This window comes from Misgurnus anguillicaudatus, chromosome 4 (assembly GCF_027580225.2).
Source record: "Misgurnus anguillicaudatus chromosome 4, ASM2758022v2, whole genome shotgun sequence".
NCBI lineage: Eukaryota > Metazoa > Chordata > Actinopteri > Cypriniformes > Cobitidae > Misgurnus > Misgurnus anguillicaudatus.
The window spans coordinates 9,451,943-9,466,986 of record NC_073340.2 but is presented as its reverse complement, the minus strand read 5'-3'; the positions used below and the strand labels follow the sequence as shown (position 1 = coordinate 9,466,986).

General features: G+C 36.8%; 1 protein-coding gene across 6 annotated transcripts in view; it reads left to right on the top strand.

Moving 5' to 3' along the window:
* The window catches only part of shisa6 (shisa family member 6), a 102,080-nt gene that overhangs the window by 73,909 nt on the left and 13,127 nt on the right, over nt 1-15,044 (top strand). For 3 of the 6 annotated variants that reach the window (XM_055175933.2, XM_055175931.2, XM_055175935.2), the window contains 2 exons: nt 5,951-6,013; nt 11,465-11,485. In XM_055175933.2, the coding sequence (XP_055031908.1) occupies nt 5,951-6,013; nt 11,465-11,485 (84 nt within the window). The remainder of the gene's footprint in view (nt 1-5,950; nt 6,014-11,464; nt 11,486-15,044) is intronic. The other 3 variants (XM_055175937.2, XM_055175934.2, XM_055175932.2) reach the window with 1 other exon arrangement.

The following is a 15,044-nucleotide window of genomic DNA, read 5'->3' as shown; positions in this document are numbered from 1 at the left end:
TCCCTGACTGCGAACAACAACATGAAAGCTCAAATAAAAACAACAAACTGTTCTCAGACTTTGTCTCATTATATGTTTATGTGTTGCTAAGGGTGTTGCTAAGGGCGCAGTGATATTAAATAGAACCGTTGGGTGAAGCGGTCATAGCAGTGTTTTATTGTGAATAAAGCACACCTATTGACCAATCAGAATCAAGGATTAGAACTAACCGTTTTATAATGTTATTTAATATGACAGTCCCAATAGTCATTATTAGTCGTGCAGTGCCGTTTGAGATGCGCGCGCTGAAGCTGCGGATCAATAGGCTACACTACATTAATTCTTAACCAAATGCATCCTATCATTAGATAAATCAGATATAGAGATAGGCCTACACAAAATAAACACAATATTTTAACTTACATTTGCACAAAACCAAAGTTGTTTTTGAAGTAGACCTAATTGTATGGGAGAAAAGGGAAACATTTTGTGAACCGGTCTGAAAAAGATTGGTATATTCATACAAGTAGCCTCATTATATGCAATTAAATGATAGGCTGTTTCTGTTTTTACACAGTGATATGTTTCAAACGATGCATCTTAAAATTGAGGCATTCAAATTGACAACTGGTCCCTGGAATTTTGTTTTATGAATATGCTGGTCCCTGGCACAAAAAAGGTTGGGAATCCCTGCTGTAGAGTATGTTGCGCAAAATTGGTTGGAAACAATGTGATAAAGGAGGACTCTGCTGTTTTAATGAGATCTATATACTTCGATTTCATTTTGAAATCAATAATAAAGGGTTTTATGGACGGTGAAACCCCGAAAATCCTAACTCTATAAATATTCATACACCGTAACAAATCTGTAATAAAAAAAGATCTGCCCTCAATTTTTAATAAAATTGCCTGTACAGATCAGATTTTATTTTAAAGGGGACATATCATGAAAATCTGAGTTTTTCCATGTTGAAGTGCTATAATTGTGGCACCAGTGCTTCTAGCGATTTAGAAAATGTGATAAAGATTAACCCAGTAACTTAGTTGTCTCTGCAACCATGTGAAAAAATAGCTCATTGACAATTTGGCTCCCCTTGTGATGTCAGAAGGGGATCTTATTACAATAATACCACCCCTTAATCTGCACTTTCCAACAGCACTGCCATTTAGTGCAAAGAGAGAGAAAATAATTGACAGCACAGTTTGAGTTTCAATTTCAACAAACCACCATCATGGTGATCAGTGTTTGCATTTCATCAGCTCATTTGCATTTAAAAGGACACACCCAAAAACGACACATTTTTGCTCACATCTACAAAGTGGCAATTTTAACATGCTATAATAAATTATCTATATGATATTTTGAGCAAAAACTTTACTCTGCGGACAACAAAGATTTATTTTACATCTTAAAAAAAACTTATGAAATGTCCCCTTTAAATCTTGAATAGCGATGAGTTGCTGTAACTCACAAAAAAGTAAAAAACAGCTTAATTTATTTAGAGGAGTGAAACTAATGTAAAAACATGCAGGTACAGTATGTTGTCATAACTTATTGATCACATAATATTTTGCAGTGTATATGCATAATGTAATATGACGTCTGCGTGAACAGGGTGCACAATGGCATGCAAAACACATTCACAGAAGAGGAGCAAAAATTGTGTCCAATTATTGAATTGGGTCTGAGTTCAATGATTTGTTGAACATTTTACATTCCTACACCTTTCACAGATGACATAAATTTATAAAAATACATTTTTGTATAAGTTTGGTATTTTGTAGACAAGTTAACATAGTGATTGCTATCAGGACGTGAGGAGACTTTCAACCAGCATAACTTTTTTGCCTTATTCGTCAGATTGGACCAATTTTATATTCTGCATTTGTAAATGTTTCATAAACAATTTTGGAGAAATTTTGGAGCAGCTTACCCCAACCCTTACCTAAAAACCATTACAATATAAAACAACACGTAATGAAAAGTACAGTCACAGGTACAAATTCACCAAAATAAACAACAATAGTCATAGTATTACAAATAATTTGTGTTGCAAACCTTGCGCTCTGAAGCATACAATCACTTTATATGAAGAAATCCATGAATGCATTGCATAGTCAGATCTCATTCAAATATAAACAGGAACATTCAGCATGACTCAGTCGCTCACGCTTCACCATCTTAGCTAACGTAATGATGCAATTGGTTATGAGACACACTAGAGCCAATGCTATTTCACAATCAAAGATGACGTACCATTGCTTTTTCTGGCAGCAGTTTTTGTATCACCGGATCTAATATTCAATGTTAAATGCTTTAATGTTACTAATGAAAGTTTTTTCTTCCTTCGTCTGGTTGGGGGTATCCGAGTCTCTAAAGGTTAAAACCTCTGTTCTAGATAAATCGATGCCCTGCCTTTAAATCTATACATAATGAACAAACCACAGGGAACCACAATCATGGAGTAAAAACATCCTCATCACATGGATTAACAGAAACGATTGACTCTGATTCAATGGAAACCGGGGTCCTCAGTCATCCGAGCTGCTTGACAGATGTAAATGGATGTTAAACTAGTCACTCTAATGCATTTTTAAACAGGCACAACAGCAGATATCCAGATGAGCATGATGCTGTGCTCCCTCTAGTATTCATCCATTTATCATAGCGCTTCATGAGCACATCTTTGCCAGCTCAGAATAGCTGTCATTCATCATCGCTCACTACACCGTGGACCTCACACTGGATGCTGCCGTAGCCCGTCTCAGCATCCTTACGAGCTTTGCGCGTCCCATCACAAAGCAATTCTCCACCGACTGCATCTGCCTCCTGCAGCGTAAAAACACGGCGCTCACAGATTCACACTCTCGTAACAGAGTTGATGACAGATGACAGAGCAACTTCAGTCCTGCAATAGAGGTCTGGAATAAAAGGAAAATATATAAACCAGCCCCTGCATTGCCTTTCTTGAATGATGATCATCTGAGTGTTGTGAAAGTGTGGAATTAACCCATCGTCGTATGTAATGTACTGTTTATTACTGTGGCAAGATATAACCAGATTCATCAATTAGGATATTCGCAGCTCTGTTGGTTGTACATGCATCATTTGTTGCTTATGCTGATTTTTCCCTACACTACATGGCCAAATGCCTAATTTTCAGGTTTGGCTATGCCAGCTGCACCAATAACTACTAGCATGCGCACGAAATCAAGTACAGTACATAGGCACATTAATCCACAGTTAAACCTTTTTAAACTGTAAAAATTCCTTGTTGCACTCACATTTTAAGTTTAATTAACTTACAATACATTTTAACTTTCTACTGTAGACTAATGCGGAGTTGCTATAAATTATAAAAACAAAGTTGAAATAACTTAAAGGCAGGGTATCTAATTTTGAAAAATGCTAACTTTATGCTATCTAGCTCTGAAATCACGTGCACAGAGTAGATGTGAACGTGCTGATGAAATATGACGTCTATGTGAACAGGGTGCGCAGTGGCATGCAAAACACGTTCACATAAGAGGAGCACAAATTGTATGCGGCCAAATATTGAATTGGACCATAGTTCAATGATTTGTTGAACATTTTTTGGTCTTTCACGCCTTTCACAGATGACACAAATTTAAACAAATACATTTTTGTATAATTTTTGTATTTTGTAGACAAGTTAATGCTATCAGGACGTGAGGCAACCCAGTCTCACCCATGTCGTCAATATTTGACGACACTTGACCATTCGTCAATATGTGACGCGGAGGGTATACCTTTCGCGTCATTTTTTGACGAACTGGGGACTTCAATACTATTACGTCCGTTGCATTCTCTTCTCCTATTTTCTTACCATTTTCGCGTCGGTTTAGGGTTAGATTTACATAATGACATCCCTACCCAAACCTAACTCTAACCCCAACGCCAGGTGACAACTGTTTCTAACCCCAACGCCAGGTGACAACTGTTTAATTTCGCGTACACTGTTTAATTTCGTGTACACTGTTTAATTTTGCGTAATCTAACCCTAAACCGACGCGAAAATGGTAAGAAAATAGGAGAAGAGAATGCAACGGACGTAATAATATTGAAGTCCCCAGTTCGTCAAAAAATGACGCGAAAGGTATACCCTCCGCGTCACATATTGACGAATGGTCAAGTGTCGTCAAATATTGACGACATGGGGTGAGACTGTGTTACGTGAGGAGGCTTTCAACCAGCATAACTAAAAATGTTTCTGGATCAAATCAGATACCCTGCCTTTAAGCTAAATCAAGAAAGTTTAATTAAATTGTAAATTCAAGTTAATTAAACTTAAAGGTATAGCGGAAGATTTCCGTTTTCCGGGTGGATCATCAAGACTATTGGTCATCCCAGATGTCAATCATTCTGATTATATGTTGACGTATAACCGTCGTACGTGTTCGCCTCTTGGTTCGCTTGCTGCACATGCGCACTTTCATTTGTATGTGTGTTGTGCTACGGTTTCAACCATTCATTGAAGCTCGCGTTCTCGCTGTGTTTTTTTTCAAAATGTCTGAGGGTCGCAAGAGAAAAAGTGTCTACGAATTGTATGACAAGAAGAGAAAGGACTATAAAGAAAGAAACAAGACCAGAAAGTTTATGGGAGACTATTTCACACGCTGGCGTGAGCTAAAAGGACAGGTTGGGCTTCCCACGTGAAGTTTCTACTGGAAATGTACATTTTGTCATGCTATTTGGAGAAATCCATTTAAAATCACTGCTAGTAAAAGTTGATATAAGCTATGATTAGCGATGCTAGCCCTGGCACAAGTCACGAACCGCACAGACACGGTAAACATGCCGACAGAAACTTGTAAACAGAGCGAAGAGAAGAACTGAGCTCCTGCATGCTCTCTCTCTGTCTCGTGCACGCGTTTAACAGGCGTTCCCTCTCGGGAGTGTTGCGTGTGCATTTTTTAAAAAATATCGAGGGCCGGTTCTTTTAAATAATTCGAGAAAATCTTCCGCTATACCTTTAACCTTTTCCCGCCATTGACGAGTTAACTCGATAAATAAGAGAGAAAACGCTTCCCTCCCAATGACGAGTTTTTCCGGCAATCCGTATTTCCGCTATTATCCACCAGGTGGCGCTCTTACCCAACTTATAAAACACTGAAGGTGAACCTTAGGTGAAACAGTTCAAACTCCGTGTTTGAAACCTACCCATATTTGAGAGGTGATAAAAGAGAACAAATTAAAGTAGGATTAAACTTTTTTGTTTGTTTGAAAGCAGAGGGTCTGTTCTTTTTTATTTGATATATTGTATGTTTATATATTTACAAAAGAACATTTTCTGGAAGGAATTTCACTTTTGTGAAAATCATAAAAAAAAATGCTGGAGCAACTTTTTAAAAACTCAAGTTCAACAAGGAATTTTTTATTGGGTGGAATGAGGCCCTTTTCTGTTCCAGACAATACCCTTGTCCATTAAATGGGGTTCATAAAGAAATAATGTGTAAAAATTTCACTAGCCTTTACAAATACAAAGCCCAATTGAACATCTTTGACATAGATTGGAATGGAACAGAAAAGGATCTCATTCTACTAAAATAAGGCTATTTACTTGATTTCATGCAGGTCATTTTGCTTCTCAAGAAAGCTTCTCTCAGTTTAAGAAGTTTGAGATATTTGTACTGGAAAACAGGACAAACATTGCACCTAAATTCAAATCCCCAAAGTCACATTTTCATTGAAACCTGGAAAAGTAGTGACTACTATTATGTGCATCTCTTTAAACGTCCATTGTTTTTACATTACAATTATTATTGGTTATGTTGTACAGGTATATGTTGTGACATTTTGCTTATTTTGCTATTAATGTGTACCCTTTCTGCTAAAGGTCATTTCTTCTCTATTTGGGCATTCACGCTCTGGATTGCAGCGCATACTGTAGTCGGCCATGATGATGTTTATTTTGCACCCAAATCAGACTTGTCGTTGCTTTTTCTGCAGGAGCCCATCAGCATAACTACAACCATCTTGGTCTTAGTAGTCCAACTCGAACGCCAAAAAATGGTAAGGAGCATGTTTCTCATTCCACTGCCCTATTTCACAGGAAAATCCTACTGATTTATTTAACATTCACATGCCTACAATAGTGATTGGTTCTTTGATGAAGATGGACAATGCCATCGAGCTGTGCACTATAACCGCTTAGAAAACACTAAGAACCTTGTGTTTGAGCTTATGTTCGGATGCAATTTAATACCAGTGTAAGATGTGACAGAGACATGCTGGGAATTATTGCCCACTATGACATGTCTAAGCTTATACGTCTGACACTCAAAGTGTCAAGATATATTTTTGAGACTTGAAATAAGGTCTTTTATAGTTCCCCATGCCCAGTTCACTTCAAAACACTATTTGTTTTACTCTGTCTTTGTTTTAAAGGGCACTTTGGACCCCTACTGTTTAAACTTCTGACTCAATCATTATTATCCTCTATCTAGTTGACCTCAGTCTTACCTCTTTTTTCACAGAATGGGTTCCAGTGCTGGTGCCCAATCTGCACATTTCTGTCCTGGTTTTCAAAACAGAAACCGCTAACATAAAAAGTTAGGGGTGATGTAATGCTAACAAAACAAGTAGGGGAGAGCGGGGCACAACCTAACGCTTTTTGGTTTTGAGTTTGATTAATTATATTTTTTACACAAGCAACACAGACATCTCTGCTACAAATGAACATTTAAAGTTTGTTTCTATTACTTACCATTCTTAAACAATTACGCCAAACATGACAGAAGTGCAAACGTTACAACTTACCCCATTGGTGGGGTTAATTGTAACAGGCAGGCAAATATTTTAATACTATATTGTCTTTATACTTGAAGTGGATATTGTTTATAAATCTGTCTATAATAGACAGGTATCCACACTGTATTCATTCATCCGGCCCTTTTCTAACAATAGTTCAATTATAAATGGATGCAAATGTCTAATATGTGAGAAAAAGCAGCACAAGTATGACAAAACTTTGTGACCCAGTCTGTAATAATCATACTACAGTTTCAAAATCAAATTCTGAGATAATGAGCATCAAAGTCTGATTTTAGCCATTCATTTCATTATGGTTTCAATCTTTGACGTGACCTTATTCAATCAATATTAAAGATATGAACAAAAATACATTTGACACACGAAGACAGGCACATTTATTTTGTTGGCAGCCAGCAATCATTCGTCTGGAGCCTATTTAAAACAACAGCAAGAATTACGTTAACGTTAGCGGTTTTCATATCGTAAGTGCTGAGAATTAACACCGCTAGGTCAAAATATTTTCAAGCCCACCAAAAAAGTTGCTAAGAGCTGCAGACATATTTCAAAATGATGCTATGTTTTAGTCAACAAGACACCAAATTCAGTGCTATGTCATATTAATCAGTGTCTTACACACCCAAATTAGAAACCGAAAAAAAATACATATGAGAAAAATGTACTTACATGCCACCAAAACACTCTTCCATCAATAACTCGGAAAAACATTATACATTTCCAATAATTTGCGGGAGATCGTATATTGGCAGCGTGAAAAAAATATCGGAAAAACAAAGCGGTCAACCTTGTGCAACAATGTAAACAGTCCGTGTTACAAGTAACCCGCGTTAGTTTTGCCCCGCGCACCCCTACAAAATCAGCCTTGATTGCAATTATCAAAAACGTTGTCATGTCATAATGCACCACATTCCTTTTACTGCCATGTTGCAGAGAAAAAAATTATCAGTGACGCATTATGAAAAATTCACACACATTTTAACATAGGTGCTGATCCTGTGCTCCGATGCTCGAGCACCCACCGAAATGGCCGAGCACTCATGAAAACGTTAGATACGTTTTAAAAAGGGAGCCTCTCTTATCGCGCTAGGGGCGCTTTGCATTTTGCTTCTTAAATGCAACCGCGCCACTTTCCTCCTCTTTTACAAAGCGCTTGGGCACTCCTAGCATCTGGCGTTGGATTGGTCATTTAGGTCAAAGGTTCTTAAAAGAAACACTTTCTTCTTATCTTTTATAGCAGACCCTTTCTCCACCCTTTTGTGTAACTAGGGTGTAGTAGAGGGCCCAACCTCATATTCTTTCATAGGGCCCAAAATTGCTAGTGGCGCCCCGTCTGTGGATGTTAAAGATTCCTTATGCAACCATACAAATAACCTTTCAGAAACCTTTACTTTATAGACTGTATTTGGGAATAGCTACAAATTTTATTTGTTATAACTTTTGACTGTTCGAACCGCGCATGATGAGGCTGAATTAAAATTGGTTCTGACCTGCAGTATACACTGAATAAAATGATTCATTGAATTTAATCAATTTTTTAAGGTAAGTGGTTGCAATCAATTTATTTAAGCTACATTTAAACAAAAAAGATTAGTAAAGTAAAATAAAATATAAAACTTTTGTTTAAATGTAGCTTAAATAAATTGATTACAACCACTTACCTTAAAAAATTTATTAAATTCAATGAATCATTTTTTTCAGTGTACCTCCAGCTCAGGAACCAAGCATCATTTCGGTGTAAAAAGGGTATGAAAAATGGGCTTCATGAATTATATTAATCTTAAAATTCCTGTTGCTTTTATAGGGGAACGGTGAACTGCTCAGTTTGTTAACTGTGATTAAGGGGGCGTTTACACATGCACATTTTCAACCCAAAACAGAAAACTTTATGCGTTGCGGCTGTTTTGGGGTTGTGAAAACACAAACTTTTGGGGGTGGTTTCCCGAACAGGGTTTAGATTAATCCAGGACTAGGCTTTAGTTATATTACAATTAATATTACATTACAATCTTACAAAAATCAATACTGGTGTGAATCTTGAGACAAAACAATGTCTTTATTATATGTTAAGATATGTCAGTGCAAGATGTTTTTACAGACGCTAGGACACATTTCTCAATACTTAGGTCACTTTTGCAAAACTCTTTACACAGTGAGCACAACAGAAGACTATGTGGGGTAAACTGAGGATCAATTATCATTGCTTTGCCACAAAATGCATTCAATGACTACATCTCTCAAATTTCATGAATTCTTTTCTCACTCAGACACAACAACTGACAAAACTCTTTATACATACAGGCCAATTAGCACATGCTTACATACTGTTTTCTAAACTGATAAACTTATGATTAAAACAATAACATACAAAACTGAATAAGACAGCAATTTGCTACATTTCTACAGTAATATTTTAATGAAATATATTTTAAATCTTAAAATTAAATGCTATAGCTGTCCACAGCCGAGTAGATTAGCATTACTATTGTATCTGTATCAGTGGATGGTGTGTATACAAAGTCTTGCATTTTGGAATTATGCAGTTGAAAAAAATATACCACATAAAATATTGACGAATTCTGCATCATATATAATTCATTCCAGTAACATATATTGCAGTGAATTATAAACAGAGATGCATCCTTGTTTTACACAAGAAAACATTGTATAATGCTACATGGTGTTAGTGTTTTTTAGGTCATTGTTTGTGGGTAACAAAGTGTGTTTGTCGGCTGTCAACCTTTGCTAGTGTTCTGGAAGAATGAGTTGATTTGAGACCTGAATAAAGTGTTTTGGTAGTTGTAGTGCATTTTGAATGTGAAATGAACCGCTTTGCCAAGCTGAAAGTTGGTTAGGAGAACTGTGTGAAGAGTTTTGCAAAAGTGACCTATGTATTGAGAAATGTGTCCTAGCGTCTAAATTAAGGCTGATCAAACATGCATTTTAGTCTGAGACTAGGATAAGCCCTTAAAAACTTTTCAGTCCAAGTTTTGGAAGACAACACCGTTATCATTTCCATGTAAAGGACAAAAACGCAAATCTGTGATAAGAGGACATTATGCGCATACGTATTATAGTATGTGTTTAGTCTACAGGCATGTGCGAGCACTTGACAGCCATAACAACGAGTTTATTAACACTTTCCCAACTAAATGTACACAATGTTGCCACTTTATAGTCCACAGTTACTTGTATTAGCAAATCAACCTCATTGCTCACCCAAACTTGATTGTTTGTATTTATCACTCTGTAGAAGAATGTGCAAGTGTGCATAGAGACAGAGCGCAGTTATGCAAATTGGAGGACCACGCCCATCGGGGGGGAAAGCAATCCAACCGTCTCCATTGACTTTGTATTGCGAGAAGCCGCCTCCTTGTCATTTCTGGCTTATAACAAAAACAGAATAATGCCTAAAAGCTGCTGTGTGACAATATGTACAGCTAACAAGCCAAAGAACCCAGAAATAAGTTTTTATAAGCTGTCGAGCCGTAAAACCCAGTCTTTAAGGAGAATAAAGTGGGTCGCCGACTGCGTTTCCCCCTGGTGGACGCAGTTTTACTAATAGAAGTACTATGAAAAGTTGCCTGTATCCATTTTTGTGTCTTTAAACGCTCGTTTTTTGGGGTCGACAGCTTATATAAACTTTTTTACTGATTAAACTTAAAAACAGAATAATACCTAAAAGCTGCTGTGTGACAAGGTGTACATCTAACAAGCCAAAAAAAACAAATACGTTTTTATAAGCTGTCGACTTCAAAAAACAAGTGTTTAAAGACACAGAAATGGAAACAGGCAACTTTTCATAGTACTTCTATTAGTAAAACTTCGTCCAATAGGGGGAAACGTAGTCGGCGATCCACTTTATTCTCCTTAAAAGCTGGGTTTTACGGCTGGACAGCTTATAAAAACTTATTTCTGTGTTCTTTGGCTTGTTGGCTGTGCATATTGTCACACGGCTGCTTTTGGGCATTATTCAGTTTTTTGTTATAAGCCAGAAATGACAAGGAGGCGGCCTCTCGCAATACAAAGTCAATGGAGACGGTTGGATTGCTTTCCCCCGGTGGGCGTGGTTTTCGGGTTATGACGCGCTGCGCTCTGTCTCTATTAGTGTAGTGTTTCTTTACAAATCAACATCGCCAACTACTGGCCTGGCACAGATAATACAGCACCTCAGTTCGTTTTATTGGATATGTGTAAATGGGGATCGTTTTAACAATGTGGTCAATGTATATCTTTTCAAAAACGTAAATAAGAAACATTGTTGTCTTGTAAACATGCCCTAAATCATTTTAATCTTACTTGGGTTTATGCATTCACACAAAGAGGCTAATTCACTACATGAAAATATGAAAATATAGCCTACACGCATTTCTCTGTGTGAACTAAAGCCTGGCACGGTCAGCTCAGCCCGCAGCCAGGTTTTATCACCAACTCCAAAGGATTTAGTGTCCAAGCTGAGATCCATCCACTGGAATACTTACTAACACAAGCACAGATGCCTCTCATAGTCAGTGATATTTAAAAGCATTGTTGTGACGCTTTCATACTGTACTCTGGGCCATTAGTTTTAATAAACAAGCTGAAATGTCACGTCAAAACCACCACAAATAGCACCCCCCCTCCATTTCCATTTAATTTGCTTTCTCAACACAGTGATGTTATTGAATTCCTTTTGTTTTTCCTTGAATTGACCAGCTCACAGACCTGTAAGACACGGTAAGTTATATTCGCAACCGTACTTGATTTTCTCTCTTTTCTGTTTCTTCTCTTCCTTCCGATGAAGACGAATGTTTTTTCACTTCACATATCACGAAACTAAACCCCATGGCATGTACAGAGCAAAATAGAGTAACTGCTGTATAAACATTGCTTGTCCTTCGTAATTACCCTACTGCAAGCACCCCATTCACCCACCAGATCCCTGGAGTGTTTGTTTTGCGTCCTAACCCCTCTGCTGCTGCGGTAGTCACACAGCCCTATTTTTAACCAGGGCTTGATCCTCGCCCGCCTGCTCTCCCTCTGTCTGACTAGGCTCAGGCTGGCATGACGGGCACGGGGGCCCACAGGGATTAGGGGGCCGTCAGCCTAAACTACTCCCACATCATATCACATCACTCACTAAACCACGGTCCCCCATTATCAATGAGACAGAGCTGATTGGTCAGGGCATGACCAGTCACTGTGATGCTTTTCCATTAATAGCCACTAAACCCCTGCACAAAAGATCTGTACTTCTACTCATCAGTGCCGTGGTTATTTAATAAATGTGTAATCATTTAGCAGTGTGTACACTTAATGTGTAGAAGTGTGTGCAAAAATATTACAGGGGTCATATCATTCAACAAATTTCCCTTGATTATAAACAGCATTTTTAAAATCTTATCTGAGGTCCATTGATAATGTTAGCAATTGGTTGCATTTAAAAAAAAGTTTTTAGACTTACAAGGAAGTTTTGATTGTTTTATAGTAAAATTACCTCTTACTGTATACAGTATATGAAAAGATCAAGGAAAAAGTTTATGAACACTAAGAAATAGTTTTAACCTTTACAAAACTTAAAACTTCACTCCCAGTCCAAAACCATCATTTATTAAAACTAGTGCTGCCTCATAATTAGTCGTGACTAATCGTTTGCAGAATAAAAGTTTTTGTTTACATAATATATGTGTCTGTGCTGTGTATCATAATTATGTATAAATACACACACACACACGCACGCATATATATATAATTAACAAACTTTTGCATGCGTATATACATGTTTATATTTATATATAATTTATATTATTTATAAATATAAATATTTATTATATAAATATATTTTTTTCTTAAATGTATACATGTATGTGTGTGTATTTATATACACATAATTATTATACACAGCACAGACACATATATTATGTGAACAAAAACTTTTATTCTGCAAACGATAAGTCACAACTAATCGTGAGGCAGCACTATTAAAACTGCAACTTTTTGATGTTATGCATAACTACATCAACAAATGACCACCCAAATGTTGATGTCATTTACTCTTATTTATATATAATTTATATTATTTATAAATATAAATATGTATTATATAAATAAATTTTTTTCTTAAATGTATACATGTATGTGTGTGTATTTATATACACATAATTATTATACACAGCACAGACACATATATTATGTAAACAAAAACTTTTATTCTGCAAACAATAAGTCACAACTAATCGTGAGACAGCACTAATTAAAACTGCAATAACTACATCAACAAATGACCACCCAAATGTTAATGTCATTGACTCTTACTGTATATGTTATACCAAGTCTTGGAAAGGAAATAAAGAGGAAGCAGCATTGTTCGATTTTGTTACATTTACTCATTCGGCAGATGCTTTAATCCAAAGCAACTTACGGTGCATTGAAGAAATACATTTTTTCAGTATTTTGCCTAGGGCGTGACCCCATGAGCTACAGGATCAAAGGAAAGCAAAACAACAAGAGAGTAAAATAAGGCAAACTTTTTAAAAAACTTTTTTGCTGATCCTGGCTGTGTGAAGCAATTGCCACTTATACCTTTGTATGAATAAAGGTGCTACAAAAGACTCCTCACAGTGATGCCATGCAGAGACTTTATTTGGTGCCCAAATACCCATTCCTTTTTATAGTTTTAAACACTTTTTCCCACTACAATGAAACATTTATTGAAACAAAATGGCACCTTTATTTTTAACAATTGACATCTAAAATATTTGGTCCCTTACTTTAATCCAATCTTAATTAATTGCATCTCCACATGTGTTGTTTTAAACACCTATCATTACATGCATTACAAAGAGATAGTAACTAAAGGACCCTTAAAAATCTACATTTGAAATGTAAGCAAAACAAAAGATGCATCATATATTTTACATTTAAACCACTTAGTTTTCAGCACTTCGACCTCGGGCGCAGTAATATTAAAAGAAGTTTGAGCGAGAGGGGGGAGTTCACAGGAGTGATGATGTTACTGAGCCCAAGGTCAAAGTGCGGCAAAGTGCTCTTCCGCCATACAATATAGTTCTCATTTTTTATCCACTTAAAAAATCGCCATGTTTTAATTTGTGCCACCATACTTACTCGTGTAACTACTAATGTAACAGTCTTTAAATAGGGAAAACATGGAAGTGTTTGGTGGCTTCTAAATTCATCCCTGTTTGGATCCTAAGGAATGAATGGGGCTAGGCCAGTGTTTCTCAAACTTTTTCTGCCATTCCCCACTTTGGAGGTATACAGGGAAGGGTTCCAAGCCCCAACTGTCCCCAATCGCCCCAACAAAATGGTAATCAAGTAGGCTTTAAGTTTAACTGTTCAAATTTATTTAATCACATATTTTTAAACATAACAGCATTAAACACTTTCAAGAGATAAAACAATAGAGAAAATACATTTTGTCTGTGACAAAAATCATCATACTTTCTATTTGGCGCTTTTTTCACTGTCTGTCTTGGTTTTCTCTGCTGGTGCCAAATCTACAGTTTTCTTTCTATTCCATGTACACACTTATCCGTTGTTAACTTTTATTCTGCTGCCGCCTATACCGCCTTTCCACATTAATGTTTTTGCATCGCTTCAATTAATATCCCAACGTTAATTCATTCTTTGTAGACTATGGTTTTGTGTCGCATTCCTTCACAGTGTGGTGTTGTTTTAAGTTAGGCATATATTTAAATGTGTCCTTTGAGCGTATGGTCAATAAATTTATGAATTAACAGAGGTCACAAAAATTACCAAATGTCCTCCGGTTTGTCACACCCCACTTGTAATGTTCCTATTCCCCACCAGTGGGGCCCGCCCCCACACTTTGAGAAATGTTGGGGTAGGCTAAATGCTAACACATTTATGATTTATAGGTATGTATTAATTTGTCTAAGTTGAAGTAAGAACATAGTAAAATATTGAAAAACTGTGGTGTTTTCCTTTAAATGCACAGCAGGAGGTAAAAAATGCTCTTGAATAATTTAAACCTGCCTTTTTTGCCCCAATAACATTACTATCATTATAAATGGACATCTGGGAGGAAAGAAGCTGAAGTGTGTAATAATTTACAAACAAAAATATGTATCGCAAAAAACTTAAGTTTTAAACAAGTTTCCAGGTCACTCATTTTGTCTTTCACTGGTCGTACAAACAGATAGTCCCATACCAAACTCACAGCATTGGTTGAGACCAGTGGCGGCTCGTGATTGCTCAACCGAGGGGCGCCAAGTCAAAATAACTGTTAGGAGTGTCGTGTGTGTTTCCTTTTTTC